The sequence below is a fragment of the Athene cunicularia genome (assembly GCF_003259725.1).
Source record: "Athene cunicularia isolate RWA chromosome 7 unlocalized genomic scaffold, athCun1 chr7_part1, whole genome shotgun sequence".
NCBI classification, from domain to species: Eukaryota; Metazoa; Chordata; class Aves; order Strigiformes; family Strigidae; genus Athene; species Athene cunicularia.
In genome coordinates this window covers 14,966,325-14,985,791 of record NW_020799107.1, presented here as the reverse complement: position 1 = coordinate 14,985,791, position 19,467 = coordinate 14,966,325, and the positions used below count along the sequence as shown (strand labels likewise).

At 43.9% G+C, this 19,467-nt stretch overlaps 1 protein-coding gene across 1 annotated transcript in view; it reads left to right on the top strand.

Moving 5' to 3' along the window:
• Positions 1–17,098, top strand: part of MAP3K20 (mitogen-activated protein kinase kinase kinase 20) — an 87,465-nt gene extending 70,367 nt beyond the window's left edge. The window contains exons 16-19 of the mRNA XM_026852554.1: positions 7,480–7,596; positions 9,071–9,145; positions 10,195–10,345; positions 14,164–17,098. Of these exons, the coding sequence (XP_026708355.1) occupies positions 7,480–7,596; positions 9,071–9,145; positions 10,195–10,345; positions 14,164–14,843 (1,023 nt within the window). The 3' untranslated portion in view covers positions 14,844–17,098. The remainder of the gene's footprint in view (positions 1–7,479; positions 7,597–9,070; positions 9,146–10,194; positions 10,346–14,163) is intronic.
• Positions 17,099–19,467: the final 2,369 nt, after the last annotated feature.

The window sequence follows — 19,467 nt, the reverse complement described above, 5'->3', positions numbered from 1 at the left end:
GGCAATTGTGGCTTGAGCTGATTCGCAGAACTGCAGAGGGAATTTTCAATTGCTTTCTCATCCTAGGTGGCTCATTAAAATTTCCCAATCAGGGAAAGGTGTCTGAGCTGTGTTGGCTCTGCACTGATGAATCACCCAACCCCTTAAGAAGGATGGTTCACAGTCTTTTTTGTCTCCTGTTGATGCATTCTTTAGTTTTGGTCCTCAAAAGGGGAGATTTCACCATGCCTTTGAACGTTTTCATTTTTTACCAAGTGTGGCACAATCTGACCTATATCCAAATACAAAGCCTTGAAGTTGGCTCACCATTTTGCCTTATTTTTCCCCAGTTACCTCTCCCACCATTTGACAAGGTAAGAAGCAGAGCCTCTTTAAAACCATCTGCTAGCTATGTGAACTATTTTCTAGCCTTGAATATCCAAATGGGGGTATATTTTAATGCTATTATTTAAATGTGTAGTGCAAAAGTGAACATAGTAAGGCTACTTCAGGGGGACATTGTGACCAGCTCTTCGTGTGGAGAAACTTAGGCTGGCACAATGCAGGCAGTACCAGACAAGAGAGTCCTGAAATAGTTGTTGTAACTGGAATACCATTTCTGCTGCTGCTTCTTCTCCACCCTCGCACTGCATCAACACTCAGAAAACCTTTCTTTACTTTCTTAAAAAAAAATTTCTAGTTCAGACAGACATGGTATAACATCACCAGTTTAATTTGCCATGTAAGGTACTCCTCTCGTTACAAATATGGCAAAAAATTAAGCAAGGGCCAAGGTCTAAAATTTTAAATTCCAGTTTTGTAGTTTTTCAGCTGTACACCTTCCCCATGCTCTGAAAGTATTTTAACCCACTTCAGTAAGTAAAGCTGGCAGAAAAAATGGGTTTTATCTGACCCTTTCTTTGCAAAACACTTGGAAGTACCTTGACTTTCTAATGTGGGTTATTTAACCTTATCTCAAAACCTTATCTTCTAAGGCCTCTCTCTTTAATTACATCTCAAAGCACAATGCTTTACTAAAGGCTAATAGTTAATGCAAGAATCAGAGTAGCTGTGTTTGTGTGCAATTTTCATGGATTTGCTCCTATTCTAATTACTCATCAATAAAGGGGTAAATACTTTGTGGAAAAAAAAAAAAACCTAAATTGCAAAATAAAACCACAGCCACATTTAAATATAACTAGCAGCATTAAGAACTGGTTAATGTAGTCTGCTGAGGAGGTGGCTCAGTGGTAGGGTGTTCTAAGTTTCACACAGGTGATATGAGCTCCCTGTATTTTCTTTCAAAGAGGCTTTTCTGGACCATGTATTGTTTTTACACAAGGTGGAGCTGGTCTAACTCCATCATCTCCACTGGGATTGCTTCAGCTGTAGCATCTATGTGTAACTGAGGTGAAACTCAAGCCAACATCTGTTAAAATCCTTGTATAGGCAGTGCTGAGCCAGGTGTTCCCATCAGAAATTATTCCATAATCCTGAAGAGGCATATAGACTTTTCAACTAGTTAATCTGCTCACTCGACTTCCTAGATGTTTAATCTCAAGCTTTCTTTTTACACCTTGGCCACTCTGAATTAACTTGCTGCTTTCCACATGTTGTCTCTCACGTGTACAGCCTTAATCACAGATACATCTGCAGAAGCACAGACAAATTCCCAGTGATCTGTAGGCTTGGCACATCCTCTCCAGACAAAAGCCTGGAAGAGGAGCCCCTGTCCCTGGCACGTGCAGGACATGTCCAGTGGCCCTGCCCTGTCTTTCCTGAGCTCCTGCACATCCCACAGGGCTGTGAGCCCCCATGTGTGAGCTGTAGCCTCCATGTGCTGTCCCACCGTTGGTGGAGACATGGTAGCTGCACAGCTCCAGCACGTTGTTCCCACAAGGAGTCCATGGAGCCGCTGGAGGACAGGGCTGGCTCAGACAGCACGGGAGGGCACTTGCACAGCCCTTGGGAAGGACATGAAAAACCATGCTTCCACCTTTACAGTCCTGCTGTTGCAAGCAGGCTGCTTGTGTGGATGATGATGCCTGCAACCGCAGTAATCCCTGTTCATTTCTGATGACATGGCAAGGGCAGCTTTTGGTAAACACTATGGCAAGGCTGGGACTGCTGTTATCACAGAGCTCTGTCTTGGCTGCTGTAACCTGCTTTTCTTGGGGCACGAGCCCTCAGTACATAGCAGTGCCTGACATCTGCCATTGTGTTCCCCTCCATGGCGACACAGAGCTTCACAACACTGGATATTCAAGAAGGGTGGTGCCGAGGGGACAGATATTTTTGGTTCTGCCAGGTGGTCTGCATAGGTGTTAAAAAGGCTTCATGCTTCTCCAGGCCAAGCTCCAGCCAGCCAGTGCCTGTTGCCTCACTGAGGAGTAAGGGCTCCGGCTTTCAGAGGAAGGCACCCAGGCAAATAATAACATAAATATATCTTTCACTTGCTTTGTTTCTGTACGTTTTAAGACCATCTCTCTCAGAAGGCCTCCCCTCCACCCCTGTTTTTTTCTGCCTGCACAGCTGAAACAAAACCGGCGGTGGAGCCACCTTCTCTTGCTGGAGCCTGGCTGGCAACAGCCTGCCCTGACCTGAGACACCAGCCATTGTTAAGGGTATAACACATTTACATATTTTGCAATAAAACATCAGTTATTTGCATTACTGTGTCAAGTTTTATTTGATTCTTTCACCTAAAAATGACTCATTTTCCTTTCTTGTATTTTAAAAACCAACTACTCTAAGCTTGTTTGAGAATAATCAAAAATTGCCCATTTAGCTAGAAGTCATTTTCTTTTCAAAAGGCAAATGTTATTTAATCTTTCAGCTGTTCATTGTGCCATCATAAATACTTTCTTTTCAGCACAGTTGTGGGGACTGAAATGAGCCCACTAATTGCCTCCCATTTCGACTGACATGTGGTGGTTTAGTGGAAAGAGAACACAGCGGGGAGAAGGAAATAGGAGGCTGAGAAAATGAGAGCTAATTATTTTCACTGCCTCATGTCAGGCTCTGTGTCAGCCTTGTTTTTACAAACTGGAAGGTTTAGCACTAAATAAAACAAACTGGCGTCATGTTTTTATATACTGGCAGTGTCATGGAAGCAGCTGCACATCTCAAAGACAATATAATGCCTGCATTCGCATGGACACCATCTGACAGCCACTGTGAGCCACTGCTAATGAGGATATCACAGTGGTGCCAAGTGAAAGGTGCTGAATTATGTATGATTCTTCATCAGTGCAGCAATAGTCCTGTACATCATTATGAGACATTGTTTTGCTGAAGAGATTAAAACATTCTTAGTTCCAGACCCTGCAACCTATACACGCTACAAGAGGTTATTAATGGAATTTTTAGGGAGAGTTTCTTGTGGATTTCTTTTTGGTTAAAAATATCTCATGGGACAAAGCCGTGGTGGGTCATGACACTATATATATAAAGAAGAGAAGCAAATTAACCATAGTTGTGTTATCTTCCTTTAAATCCAGAATAATAAAATATAGTGTAGCAGGGTGATACATAATGATAAATAACCCAAGTGCTGTCACTAGATGTTCAACTCTAATGCCTTTAAAACAGCAGGTTTCAGCAGCTGAGATAGATAATAGCTAAGAATGTAAAGGAGCTTCTGGGGACCTAAATCATCAACATGCTACTACTTTTAGTACCAGCATGACCAACATTTTTTTCATATGTGTTTCATCTTGCGTTACATCTTACTGTTCTTCTAATATCCAGTTGCCTACTACAATGCTGTTTCCATTTTTTCTTCAATCTTTAAAAAAAAAAAAAGTTTATTGCAACCACTGAATTTAAAATGAATCCTGGATTTGGGCCTCCTTGAAAAATGAGGTGTCTCCCCAACAAGACTTTTAAGCTGTTGTTGCAGGAGACATGTTTTGTTGTATTAAGCCCGTGCCTGATCTTCCACTTCCCTTTCAGTTTTTGTTGCAGGTGTTAGCACATATGGGGTTAAAGGAGTATTGTCACCACAGTAAGCAGGAGACTTAATTTTTAAAGTGTTCTTATTTTCTGTTTCGAAGCTGAGGAGAAGTGGCTCAGAATATATGTGTGATTTGCTTTTATTTTCTACAATCATTTGCAGAGCCTGCTGATTTATTGGGTCTGTCAAAGTGTTATTTGGAAATGTTTTTCACACAAAGTTTTGCTGGTTGTGCCTCTCAGTTCTGAAACTAGATTTTTTTTTTTGTTAACAAAAAGCTGAAATTCATTATTTAAATCAAAATTAAGCAGGTAAATATCAGGAGGTATTTTAATGCTTGAATTACAAGATGTCCAGGGAAATCTCTTTGAAGGACTTGTGTAAGTATATTTATCAACCACATATTTTGAACAAGCCATTTCCAAATTATTTTCCTACATATGTCTGACACTAAATATAGTCTCAATCCAAGAAATCTTATGGCTCCAATTCATCAAAGAATTGAAATACATATACTTAGTGATTCTGGCCAGATTTTTGCTTAAGTGGCTGAGCATCTCTCTCCTATTCATTGCTAAATAAGAACCTAGGACTGGATTGGAAAGCAGGGAAATACGTCCCTTTCTGCAGCACACAAATCTTGCATTATTTACTGTGTGGTTGAACAAAATCATTACCAAGTTTGTAAGACAAGTAGCCCCACCTACTTATCTTAGATATTTCCCAAGTGCCTTCATTCAAAAGTCACCTCAGCTACTGTCTTTTCTCCTTCCTTCTTCTTCCTTCCTTCTCTTTCTGTCTTTTCTATCTTACATCTTTTTCTCCCAGCCTCTCCCTCCCTACTCTCCTCCTTTTATTTCCCTGTCTTTCTCTCTCTCTCTTTCTCTCCCCTTTCCACTGATGATTTTACAATAACGCAAGATGAAAGCCTTTTCAAAGAAGATGTATTTCTGAGTGACCAGAGAGCGTATGCGTAGTGTGGTAATTTGCCCTTTTGGTATCTGCATGGGGTGGCTGGAGAGGACTCCAAGGAGGACCGAAGGTTTGGGGGCTGGAATTGAAGGACGGGAGAGTGAATTTCTTTCTCTGAAGCTGCAGTTCGGAGCTGGGGAAGGCGGTGTTTGTGCAGGGCTTGTGCATCCACAGCTGCATGAGGCAGCCTGATTCGTTACCACACGGAGAGGGCTCCTGCGTGCACGGCAGATCCGGCGAGGGGCTGGGCGCTGGCAGGTGCCCTCCGCCTGCCAGACCCTACACAGCTTGTCAGTCTTTTCTTTAGAGATGGTCGTTTGATTTATGTTGTTTATTAAAATGAGCTCACAATTGTCAGATCGGATCTGTAGGGAGATGTGAGTGAACAGCACAAAATCCTGAGTCGTTAAGGCACAGGAGCCCTGCACAAGGTGTGGCTCTGGCTCTTAGGTGCTTGGCACTGGTCTCACGGCAGAGGATGTGCTGAATTAACTGGAGAGATAATACTTTATGTCAATATTTTTTCTTTCGCTGGCTCAGGTGTTTTTGTAAAACTTACAAATGTCATCAAGCATCTTGTCTCTAACCTCGGGTTCGATCTGCAATAGGGAATCCAGGTAACATGAATTTAGGAAGTCCTGAAAAATGTCTGGCAACAAGGACAGCGTGGGCAGGGAGAGGAGCACGGTTTGAGAGATGAGGAGGAGTCAAAGACAACTCACTTTGCTGTTGTCATTCACTTACATAGCTCGTACAGTCCTCAGCTGACATCAGGGCTGGTGCGTTGTGCTCTATCTACCTGGGAAGAGACAGGTGTAACTCTGGATTAGCTCACAACCCAAAAAAGCAGGACAGAAAAAGGATGTGCAAAGAGATACAGTCCATGATTAGAAAATGGAGGCACAGGGCAACTTCAGCACCTTATCAGTTTGCACAGGACGCCAGTGGCAGAACTGGTAACTGAACTTGGTGCTCTGAGTCTCGGTCCAATGCCCTGACTGCTGAAGCACAGTTCCCATCGCTCAAGCTTACACCAGGGTGATATAAAAACCAACTCACACGTCCACTCTCTTCATAAAACGCAGAAGCTTTCAATGGGGACAGATGGACACACAGGGCCAAATGCTTTCATAAGCATAATTTGTTGTTGCGGTTCGGAAATGATTATACTCCAGTTTTCTTTTATCTTGGAATTGCCAATTCAATGCCTGATTGAAAGCTTTGAGACTTCTGAGGGCTGAGCTCCTAGGTTACATTTATGAGAGATGCACGTGCAAACACTAGCAGATAATCGCATGTGCGAACGGATACTTTTTAGTCTGCTGTACATTTGTGTGTGCAAATAACTGCTTACGCAAGCCCTTGGCCCTAAGCGGCCATCTGTGTCCCCATTCAAAGTTTTTTGCATTTTCTGAGCAGAATTGAGAAGACTGCCTCCTGCAAATGCTGAGACCCCACCTGCCAGGCCAGTGGTGTGTGGCCAGACCCTCCTCAGGAGGGGAACCCCTGGCCTCTGTGGAAGAGCTCCTGTCTATGTGACGGGCAAATCCCCTCCTGCCTGCACGGCGATGGAGACACTCTGCTTCACTGCAGCCCTGCTGTCCATCAGGGGACTGATTTTTGGAGAACCTCAGTGCACCAGTCAGTATCTAGTCCCCAAAGCACCTGCTGGGCACACCAGCAAATGTTGGCTGGTTTGCACCATGGACAGGCAGCCTCTGGTTCCCGGTGGGAGCCTCCCTGGCCACAGGCACAAACCCCAGTCCCAGCACTCAGCCCATGTGGGATGTCCTGCAGGATGCTGCCAGAGCCATCAGCTTCTGCAGGCTCACACCTGTGCAAAGTGTTGGATGCTGGCCCCACGTACAGTTCATTGGATAATTTAAGGAACCTTTTGTTGCTTTGGTTTATTATACTCACTAAGATTATTTTCTAAGCTGAGCTCACTTATAATTAATAGTGCAGTTGGAGGTGAGTGGAAGTTGAGGATGCTTAGTGCCTCGCTGGGCACTCAGTATCTGAAATAATTGACTGTAAATAACCAGCTCATCCTCTTGCCTGTTATTTGAGCGACTGTCTTAATGGTGTTTCACAGACCCTCTGGTCATTTGTTCCCGGGTTCACTGGGAAGGTGTCCTGGGGGCTGGCTGTAACCCCAAGTGACGGCTCCCACCGCTGCCCTGTGCCTCCACCACCACGCGGGAGTGCAGAGCTCCTGTGCCACCCGCTCGAATGGGCTGGCTGGTTGTCCAGGTGGGTGAAGCCACCATCCTCCTGGGGACCTTCAGGGGATCCACACCTCTGAAGACATCCAGACCTGTCAACATGGTGACTGTCTCTCAGGGTGAGCTAAGAGGAGAGTGAACAAGAGAACCTGAGGGTTTTCCGTTATCAACACTTCTACTGGAAAATGTGTATATCCTAAAATATGTGTTCCTTATCTTTCGTGTGGGGTTTTCCCCCATATATTGAGGATTAGGTTTTGGGTTGGTTTGGCTTTCAGTTTTGTTTCATTTTGTGGGTTTTTTTATTTGTATTCTAAAAATCCAGCATTCTTTTTTTATTATTCATAGGATTGTAAATGGAAAATGTACATGGAGATGGACGGGGATGAAATTGCAATAACCTACATAAAAGATGTGACATTCAACACTAACCTACCTGATGTAGAGATTTTAAAGATGACAAAGGTATTTACAGCCTTAAAGCTTTCACAAATTCACAGATCTCAAACAAAGACATTAAAATACCACAGCAGTTGACTTTTGTGCTTGTGGAAGCTCAATCTCTTGACAGCTTTTAAATAAAATGCACATTCTAAACAGATTTGTATCATAATAGGAGTTAGGTATTTTGGTTCTCTTTTAAGCTGACAATAATGTTAACAATAGAAAAATAAAAGAAGGAACTAATTTATATTTTCTTGGTTTAATTCCATGTTATATCCTCTGAAATTATTACACCTTTTAAAGAAGAGAATGTTCAAAAAATTACTTTCCTTTTCAAGAGAAGAAGGTGAATTAAATATTCTAGTTTGAAACTTCATGTGATTTGTCTGGGATTTTTTTTCTTTCATTTTTTATGACATGGTTTTAGAACTTTTATATGGTTCTAAAACTCCCTGTTTCATGCAACGATGGGTTGCAAAGACTGAAACCCATCAACAGACAGTACAGCACTGAACATCTGCAATTCAGTGTCACTGAGCATTTTACCTTATTTCAGAACCTGCCTGTAATATTTAGCAGCCAGCATTTAACCTACTTTTACCATAAGCAACAGAAGCTTTCCGTTTGCTGTTATTTTCATTGTTTGTTTTTATTAATATGCTCCATTTAATAATAGCTAACAAAAATTTCTAAATGAAGAAATATACAGCTTGGTTACCAGTTAGAATGCTGCTCTAATGTGCACTGATGAAAAACCCCAAACTTGTGAATGCTTTTAACTATGAACTTTTTGGGCAAAATTTGGGGGGGAACCTTTTGTTATTTTTTCTAAAAGAAAAATGGAACATCAGATTTTCAACAGTCAGAATTTTAAGGAAAATGTGAAAATATGAATCTTGCCAAAAAGAATTCTCATATTTAATTCATGCTAATACTATTTCTACAGTTAGTGATTTCTGGAACAACACTTGTGATTTTTAAAAATTATTATTATTTTGTTGCAAAATAGTTTTCTGTTTAATTTTCATCTTGGACATTTTAATTTTTTCCTGAAAAATAGAAAAGGCTTAAAGTTAAATAATAACTAGCTACAATAACATCAACTTTTCACATACTTCATCATTTTTATATCTGTCTGGGAATATCACTGAAAATCTCTAAGTATTTGTTCTTGATGGCCTCTGTAAGTCTAGCAGGAAAAAAACTGTACATGCACACAAATGAGAAAGGTTTATGCCCCCTTGAAAACATTCCATGTTGTCTAACCTACTGTCTGTTATTTACAGAAATATATTCTCAGTTTCCTTTTGTAAACAAGGAAGTAAATAATTCCAAAATGTATTGTTTTGTATCATAAGATTTTAAGGAGAGGATTGATCATAACAATATGGAGACAGATGAAAAAAGGCAAATGTTGAAAATATCTTTGGGGTGTTTCAGAAACAAGTCAGGAGATGAAGAGCACCTTATAAAACTCCCACCATGTTTTTTTCAGCCACCGTTTGTAATGGAGAAATGGATTGTGGGGATAGAAGAACACCAGTCTGTAGAATGTGTTGTTACATATGAGGTAAGCTCTAAGAAACAAATTTTTTAAAAAAATGTTTATCCAAGATAAAACCTACGTGGGAGTTGTGGAAATAGCATCCTCTGGCTTTGTTATATCCTATAATCAAGTCTCAGCAGCCTGTAATTAATTATAAAATCTAAAGTTCAGAGCAAAAGCTGAATGAGGTTTAGAGACAATGTCCTCAGACTGCTGCCTGGAGTGGCTTTTTTTCTCAAGGATGAAACCTCCTTTTGCTTGAAGTGTAATGGTCAGTGTTTGCATTACTTGAAGAGACTGGTTTTTACCTTTTCAATGAAGTGCTAATTAGGAGAGCAGAGAAGCAACAGAAGAAGAAAGAAAATGAGAAGAGTAAAATAAGATAAAATAAAACCTAGAAGACAATTTAAAGGGATCAAAATCAGCCTTTGTAAAAAAGAGATTGCAGTTATTTACAAAAGTGTTTTTATAAAGACCAGTGCTGTGTGTCACAAGAAGGCTAATAATTGACATTCCAGTTCTGTCCTGAGCAAGGATTCAAGTAGTGATGGAGAGACAGGGAAATCCTGGACCTTTCTTGCCTGTCTCAGAAGTGAAGAACAGTAGTTTTCTTTCAGTCTGAAGTTTCTCACAGGAGTCATAGGCCCTTAACAGCAAACTGAAGACTTTGATACTCCAGGAAAGTTTTGTAGAGGGTCCCCCTGCAAAAATATCTACATAGTCCTACCTCTTTTAGCAGAAAGCACTGCCCATTTGACACTCACATTAATATAACTAGTAAAATATATTTTTATGCTTGTAGAGAAAGGCCTTCAGATCTTTCCTCCACATGGTACATGAACTGAAACAGTTATTCACTACCACATTTTTAGCATAATCACAAAATACCAGCCAAAATTATCTAGAGTCTAAAAATACTTGAGAACTGGCTAAGTGGTTTTGCAAAATAGACTATATTGAAAATGCTGCTGCCACCCAGGCATTAGTGGAAGTTCCCTCATAGGAGAGCTTAGTGTGTTGTTGTGTCCTCATGTGCATTATGTCCTCATGTGTGTTGTGTCCTTCCTGAACAGAGTGATGTTAGAGCACCCAAAAGCACCAGGCACATCCAAGCTATCTGCTGGAGCAAGGTGAAAGCGCAGGATGAGGTCGAGACAGTCCAGCTCATGATACAAACCTCGCTCCCCAACTCAGAGGGAAATTCACGGAGCAGATCTGACTCAAGTAAGTCAACACGCAAACTTTATTGCTGACATGGGCAAGGCATATATGGGGAGAACAGTAAAAAATCAATGCTGTTATTCTTTTCCAACAAGAGAGCACATCTTGCAGAGTCGGCTGTCATTGTGGTCCCTATGATGTCTTTGTAGATGCATGCAGGAGCACCCTGGCATGTCTGATTTAGCTTAAAGGCTAAACTTTGGGTAGTAACCTATATCACAATGTGATTTAAGGGGGATGACCTGTATGCTCCTACAGGAAGCATGATGGAAGCAGTCCATGGCGATTAGCTACAAATCTTTCATCTATAATAGTCACTTGGCAGTTGCACATCAACAGCAGACATAGAGCTCACATCCTTCTGCTCCAAAACCCTGAATGCTTCACATCTTCCAGTAGTAAGCAGCCTTAAATCCTGACACTTTTTCAACACCTTCCTTGGGTCAGCTTTAGGTCAATTTTTCAATCCCTTCCAGTGTAGGAGGTCATTGGTAGGTGTTTCTGCCTATGGTCCAGGCTTCTTCCCCTCTCTGTTGGCAATGTGTACACATCCATGGTAGTCTTTCCATGATGGCAGCCCTGCTCTTCTCCAAAGTCTATTTGTGGATGCTGGATGGGGGTAACAACCGGCTAATCTGCCCTTCTCCTCCAAATCCACCCCTCTTTACCAAGACAAGAGAGTGCTCAGCTTTGTGGAACCAAGTGCATTGGCATAGCAAAAGGATTTGGATTGAATTATAACACCCACACAAAGTGTTCAGGGCCTGTGGTTGAAGTATTTCTCAACCAGGATGTCAGGAAGGCATTTGCTGGGAAAGGAGACAATCTCACACATCTCTACCCTCTATCTGTTGGCAATAATGGAGTTTGAAGAGTGGAAATCTTCCCACTGCACTCTTCTTCCACAGCTCAGCCTGCCCATGTGAGCCAGCCTGGAATAGTGTTTGTTATGGCTTCTGGGGCTTGACTTGTTCAGTGAGATACATTTAATAATACAGTGGGATTTACACTGCAGTCTTCATTTCCTAAATAAAGTATGCGGCTGTCATAGTCAAACTCAACTCAGTTGACTCTAGCACAGTTCTGCCTTTAAGATCTGCTGTTCTTTTTGTAAAGGTGTTTGTTAGCCAAAGCTGGTTTTCTGATGGAGTTCACAGTACGGCTGCAGAAATGTTTGAGTTGGAACAACTGAGGGATACCAGTCATTGGAAGGTGAACTTCTCCAGTGTTGTATGCTAGTGCCAGATGTAGAAGAATGGCCTCATGAATTGAGAAGTACTGAGTTTAGACTACAGACACATCTAAAATGGGTGCTCTTATTCCTAAGCAGTTGTGATCCATCTACAACATAACTGTGTTTTGTCATGCAGATGGAACCTAGAGCTTGTCCTAAAAGATACATCTTCACTGCAGATTAGCTCTGCTGATGGAGGTTACCCTGGTTTCAGGGTGATGAGCGACACAGCCATACCAAAGTGTGGTATATCTTCACAGGTCGGCTCTGCTGCAGTAAGCGGAGCTGCTTTCATTTTTTTGCAGTGAGCGCTGGGAGAGCTTGTCTGTCCCTTATGCACATGGAAGAGTTACACAAAGGCACTAGTGTCTTGTCAGCACCCAAGTCAATAGGCATGTTCACAGGAGGTGGGTGACCAGCCATTGTGAAAGTTGTGCCTCAGCCCTAGAAAACCTTCTGACTTCTTTACCAGACCACCTACCCCAGATTTAAAACACCACCAAATCCAAGCACAAATGTAAGGCTAATACCTAAGAGACTAAAATAACCAGTAATGAAGGTACTACCTCTGTGGGCTGCCACAAAGAGCATCTAATTCAGTGTACAGAGTTGGTGGCCCAGAGATTATATGAGGGAGAAGCCCCTCAGCCCATGAGAGGTGAGAGGCAGCCCCACAGGGCTCACTGGGAGGTCCCTGCTGGGCAGCTGATCCCCTGGGCTGGCAACCACGGCTGATGTAAGGAGCAGGGACTGAACAGCCTGAAGGTGCTGAAGGTAGCCCCTTATTCAGGATAGCATCAACACTGGTCCCACAGGGCATGTGGTGGCTACCTGAGAGTTGATAACAAATGATGATTCAAATTCAAGTCCTGAGCCTGCTGCTTCTAGGTTTGAGACCTGTGTTTTATATCCACAGCCTTTGTAGGAAGGCACAGGGGAATGGCAGAGGAGATGGTGTCTAGCAAGTACATTTCAGCATGCATGTTTCTTTTCAAACTGTGACTTTCAAGAAGGTTAAGAGGCAGAGAAGGCAATTCCCATCTGTCTTTCCGTGAAAGGAGGTTCATCTCTCAGTGCAGCCAGAGCTATCTGCTGTGGCAGTGTCACATTCACACTTTGACAGGAAAGATGGTTTCCTTTTGACATATTTGACATTAAGTTGAAGTGATTTAAATCTCTTGGGATTCAAGCAAAGTCTGGGGAAAGGAGGAATGGAAAAGATCATCCTAACAGGATGCAATCCAAACAGGAGCAATCCTAACGAAGACAGAGCTGCTACCCAGCTCCCACAAAACTCCCCATGGCCGATGCATCATTGCAGCAAGAGGTCCCATGGCATAGGAAGTCTTTCCTGGAAAAAAATGCGAGAGGAGCTGGGGTCTTCTGTTGAAGACAATAACATTTTGGTCACGTTTATGGTGCTTCAAGCTGACAGCATTATGCTTTCCTGTTGGAATAATGTTAGCAATCTTTAAGGATAAATCATTCAAATCTCTAGAGCAAAATTACTTAAGCGTGCTCCCCATGGGTTTTTGGCCCGAGCTGTTGGCTTGGATAAGAGGAATTCCTGTCTCTGCTCTACCCATAAAGTAGCAAACCAGGCAGCCCTCATAGTTCAAATGAAAAATTTGCAACTATTCTATTTGCTATAGACTTTCATGCAAACCACAGGACTGACTTTCAAAAGCAGCACTTCAGTGTGATCTCTGGAAGCTACAACTTTTGTTACAACCCCGGGGCTGTGACAGTAGGTGTGAGGAAACTGTAATACCCCAAGTCACTCCCAGTTACGCACTGTCTGAGCTATCCTGGCTGAAGCCTGCTGCCTCACCGGCTTTTCCACAGACAGAGTTATTTTCTGCATGAAGCCGAATGGAGCCATGTAGACTCAGTATATGGAGAAGTGGACTGACTTCTGGATTTGCAGTAATAATAACTGAAGTGGCTCTGTTTGTTGTGGTGTGTAGCATTTTGAAGAGAAAATGGAGTGAGAAGGCGTGAATCTGGCTGCGGCAGCAGGGATTTGCACAGGGGTCTGCACTACCTCTGGCTCTTGTGCTCAGCTGTGAGCAGTGTAACTGTGCCAGCTGGGAGAGACGCAGGTGGAGGGCGATGTTGCAGTGGTGCCAGCACTTTGGGGTGCTGCTGCATGCCTTCTCTGGAGGTCTCCAGGCTCTTCTGCAATGAAAGCTGTGGAGAAATCTGCCGAGACTGCCAACCGCATCACAGGAGATGTTTAAAACCAGGTTGAATTAAAAATACTGGGAGGCCCTTGGGAGTGGGAAACCACCTGAACAGCCAAATGGCTGGTTCAGTATGTGTGTTCTTGTCTAAGTTCCATAATCTGCACTAGCATCAGAACTATTTGCATCACTTGCTATTTTAAAGTCCAATATTATGTTCATAATGTTGAACATACTCAAACCTAGGACTATTTGCTGCAAGGTTGGGAGGGAAAGGGTGGTTTGAGATACGTCAAGGTTCTTCAGAGAAACACCCTGGTACCTAACCTCACACCTTTGGTAAACCAGAGAGCTGTTTTCCATCAACTCACAGAAATCTGACTCTGTTTCCATTTCCCTACCAGGCATTGACAGCCAGTGGATGCAGACACTGCGGATGCACCAGATAGCAAAAGCTATTTCTCTCCAGCATGGCCACCCCCACAGCCCAACTACCATCACCCACTACCTGCCCTACCTTCACAGCCAGGACTCCTATGCCGCCGCCGTGAGGAGGACACGCGGTCCCATTAGTTACCAGTTCACGTCCATCAGCCATTCCAGAAACTCCTCCCCCTTCTCGCACAGCTTGATGAGAAACATCTCAAATCTGCATCTGAACTCGAAAGGCAGCAGCACCTCCAGCACAGCCTCTGACACCCCTTCGGAGAGGGACAGGTCAGCCGGCAAAGGCAGAAATGCCTCGCACAGTGGTAACTCCTGCAGCTCCTCGGATGGGCGGCGCAGCGGGACCAGCTCCCCAGTGCCCCCCCGGCACTCGGGAAGAGCCTGCAGGACTTCCTCGCCAGCGGTGCCCCTGGCCTCCCAGCACCGCAGGTACCCCCGCAGCCCTGCCCAGCCCGAGGCCATCCCGGGCATGCCCCCGCAGGGCGAGAGCGAGCCCAGGAGGGGCGAAGGGGAGAGCAGAGTCAGCGAGGGGGGGTGGATAAAGGTGCAGCATACAAGGAAGCCCCACAGACAAACCACCGGCAAGTCAGGGAACCAGAGGCCCAGGGGGAGCTGGCGGGGCCGGAGGACGTTCTGAGGGAGGAATTTGCCCCTTCATTTAACTGAACAATGTTCAACCTAGAGAAGATACACCTGCTCCTATTTAATTCACCATACCAAAGCCAGGACGACACCTCCCTTGCTGGCTGGCCCGGCCTGGGGCCTGCCGGTGGAAGGGGAGAGCTGCCTGCCTCTCCTCCCATCACAGTCAGAGCGCCGAGGGATTTCATTTGATTTTCTCCCCTCTGTTTGGCTGCTCATGTTCTCAGCTGACTGGGTATCCACCGATTTGCTTAATATTTCAATAATAAAATCAGTATAAGGCACAGCCAAGTGCCATAACGAAAGGCTCTCCGTTTCATCCTTAGGGAAGGAGTTATGCTGCTACCTCTCACCTCCCTTATATCTCCAGACAATGAGTCTGGCTCTGAGCTGGGTCTCCTCATGCCTTGTTCAGTCTGTTTCTGCTAAGACTATAGGAAAAGGTAGTATTTTTATCAGACCTGCATAGTTTGAAAAAAACAGGAACACAAAGATTTTTTGTCAGGTCCACTCCAGTAGCTTCACTTCTCCACTTCCAGCTTGCCATCCCCTCTCAGGAATTTATCATCTCATTCTTTACCAAAAGCCCCGACACCAGGTACCCAACACTACTGAGCACATTTTGTCACATACACAGTTGTTATAATCGGAGAAACAGAAACTAGACTTTGTTCTTTTGGAGAAAAAAATAAAAATAGAGGGAGAAAAAGTCATTGCCTTTATCATAGTTACATCTAACCCCACTGAGGTCTATGATAATGTTTATCCCTGGGCAGCAGGCATTTTTTAATTGAATTTTTAAATGTGGCTAGACTGTGTCGCTTTTGTCTTTCAGTCTTCAGGTAGTAAAGACAAGGTCAGCAAAGTTTCTGATTAATGTGGTCTTTAGCTCCACTGAGAACAAAGACACAGCTGTAGACTCACTTGTCGTCAGAAAGTTTCTTCTTGGCCTTTTCACTCCAAGTTGATTTCACACAATTAAAAAGGAAAAAAAAAAAAAAAAGAAAAAAGTTAGGGTTTCCCAAGATGCAAGAGGGAAAAAAAAGGGAAGAAACAGATAAAGGAGACTGAACCCAAAGCAATGCATGGTACCCTACAAAAGTCAAGAAACTAAATTAGAGGTGCCTTCAAACAAGGAGCTACCTACCATCCATGCTGAGCAGTGCTCACTGGCATGCAGCTGTGAGCAATGCTGGAGGAGCTACTGGCATGTCAACTCCTCCATCACCATAGCCCTGTCACCAGACATTCAAAAGGACATGTAAATTCCCTGCTCCGAACAAAGGCCACTCCTAGGGGTACATGCAGGTCTCCTCCGATTCCCACCAGCCCAAATGAGGGCTGAGCCTCGTGGTGGGCTTCCCAATACCTACCAGAGTGAACCGGGACTCACATTTCATGAATTCAGGACAGGGTCCACCAAAACCAGTGGAGCAGGACAGAACCAATATCAGGTGTCAGGAATTTGATCTCTGTAATTTAAGCCCCTTTTCCTCTGATGACAGTTAAAAGCAGAAAAAATAGTAAGAAGCTCTCTGCACGTGAAGCTCTGTGATAATGAAGCTTGCTGCTTTCTTGTGTCTTCAAAGTGGTTGAAAGCTAGTTAGTAACCCAGCTTCTGAATCTGACAACTAATTTGAGGGACGTGGACAATCCACCACTGGATGTTTCTCTGTCACAATTTATTAGGAGACTGGAATTTTGTCTAGATTGGGGATCCTTCTCTAACATTGCTTGCTGTGACCAAAATGGGCTGGAGGATACCAGCTGATAGTAACTGCACCTGAGAGCACTTGCTAGAAACATGCTTTTATTATAAAATTTGAATATGCATCTCTGGAAGTGAGATCTTGTTTCATGGTTGGGCCTGCACAAATCCTAGAAAGAAATTGCAGGAGTTTGGAATTTCTCTTCCAGGGTGATGAGGATGGTGGTGTAGTTGTACAAGCCTGAAAACAAGGCCCTACCCAGCAGACACTGGGCTGGTGGTGGCAGTTCAAGATTTATCAGCTGCCTGTGGTTGATTGTCAAGATGTCCAGCAGGATTCCTCTGCTGTTTGTAAGCAATTTAATGCTGTGCCTAATTTTAATCTGCAATGTACTGTCTGTCCACATCTGTTGTATTAAAGTGTTCATTAGCATTTAAAGGAGGAGCGGATGGTATTGATCATGCCTAGTAAAATTAAACAATCATGCAATAGTGACTGATTAGAAATCCTCTTGCTGCACCAGCACTGCTAGTTAAAGTAACAGTGAATTAACTTGTCAAAAAAAAAAAAAAAAAAAAAAAAAAAAAAAAAAAAAAGAAGAAAGAAAGTCTCAGGAGTATCTAGTTTTCCATCTCATTTTTATCACTCTTAATGTGGTTACTCCCTCTCTTGGTAATAATTCATTATAAGTCAAAATACACTTATTTTTTCACCCCCCAGTACTTTACAAAGCCAAGCAATTTATTTCCATTCTTTACCAACACTCACCTACAAGACCACACACAGCAATGTGGAAAATCAGAGTGTCTTGGGCAACTACACCTCAGCAAATGTCTGTTCTTTGGAAAGGAGCCATGCTGCATTTTCTTAAGGTCTTCTTACAAGTCGGTTAAAGTCAATCATATTTAAGAACCAGTATGTCTAATTTGCACACTAGGAGCTGGACACTCTGCCCTCCATCCATACACATACCCTCAGCAGTGCTACACCCTCCCCGCATAGCTGATTGCAAGTAGCACAGAATACCACTGCTGTAGAGCCACGCCTTGTTTTCCTGGCTCTGCTTTCTCTTGGTCTTCATATCACCATGCACTGATGTTGCCGTTTTCTTAACTCCTGAAAGGTACCTGCATTTTACTTTTCCACAGTTTAAAATGCTCTGAATTATAAGAAGCCAGCTCTGGGATGGCTGCTGGAATGGATGATGAAAAATACCAGTGAACTCATGAAGGCAAATACAGAACTGGACATCCAAAGTGAGTGAATATTTGTGTCCAATAGGGAGAATGTTTACAAAATTAGATACACTTATTTTTATTTTTTTTTTAATTAAAGTGCAAGACTGACTGACAGAGCTTACACAAAATTTGTTTGTTTGGCAATATTCTACTCAGGATCTTGTGGGAATCACAAGATTTGCCCAGCTCCCTCTGGATGCCAGACTTCAGCAGAATGGTTTTGGGGTGAACAGCGACTTCCCTCTCCAGTCGTTAAGTTCTTAAACCTGCCAGGAGGGAGGAAGTGGTGTTGAGTTCAGACAGGAAGAGCAGGTTAACCTCAGCATTACAGCCCTTGGTTTTCTAAAACCTTACAGGCTTTTCCCCTGCAGCTGATGATGCCCTCATGGCATGGACAAAAATTATGCTGAGACTTCTTTCTTTTTCTGCCAACAAAATGTTTGATTTTTGTAAGGGGTTTTTTGTGTCTTTCCCATATACCTAAAGGATGTATTTAAACAAAAACAAACAAACAAGAAAATAAAAAAAAAGAAAACCAGGAGGATGGAGCGCAGGCAAGTAACACTGAGGTTAGCAATCATTCTTCTTTAGCTCAGCAAGGTGTCCCAGAGCTGGGTCTGACTCTGGTCGATACTGGCTTCCTACGTACACAGATTTCCCCCACAGAGCGGGGGTACCTGCCGCTACTGTCAGAGGGACTGGCCGTAAGAGGCGAGTGTTCTGGGGACTGACAGCCAGCGCAGGAGCCTGGCGCGGTGCTGCATGGGGAAGGGGCCAAGTGACTGTGCTCGTGGGGCGCGTGTTCCCCATGTCCTGTGGGTCAGAGGCACGTGGGGTGTACGCTGCTGTGCTGCAAACCACCTGGCAGTTCCTGTGCCAGTGAAACACGGCTCTGAAGCGTAGTGGGCAGTACGTGAATGTGAGAATCCCTGGAGCAAAAACATTGCCCAGTCCTGCAAACACAGACTGCTTTTGTTCACATGCAGCCAGGGCTCGAGGGGGCTGCCCGCATGCAGCTTGCTTGACAGAGCTGAAGGCATTTCTGGAAGGGGGAAGCTGCTCAGAGAGCTTTTGTAGCTGCTCATCTACCTGGATTGGGAGAAGATGAAAAGGCGCAGTAGCCCATCTCCCAGCTCGACCCCTCACACAAGCCCTTCCTTTTCCCACAGAGCCTTTGCAAATTCACAGAAGGATGATTGTTGCAGAGGTGACAGCCCACTGAACAGTCCAAGGGGCCCCAAAATCACGAACAACCCCAGGCTGTTCCTCACCCTAACCCCTTGTGACACGAATACACTGTCGATCCATCCTGGAGCAGCAGAGCTGCAGAGGTCGCTTTTTATGGCCTGGGCAGGAATTTTACCCAGCTCAGTGTTTGATTTGGGCAGTGCTGTAATCTCTCTCTCTTGAAACAGTTCTAGTTGTTGCTTTGGCCTTGTATTGATTTCAAAGCACGTACCAAAACTTTTATGCCTATGCTGTGCTCCTCAGGAAGATAAACAGAAGAAATGGTCAGAGAGGGGAGATGGGGTGGCCATCTGACCCCTTTTCGCTGGGGAATGCAGCTGCCAGCATTTCAGCCTGTCTGTCTGCTGCCACAGTATGCTGTACCTCTGGGCTGGGGGGATCTGGTCATGCTCCCTGCATGGGATGGGATGGCCGGGGACCTGTT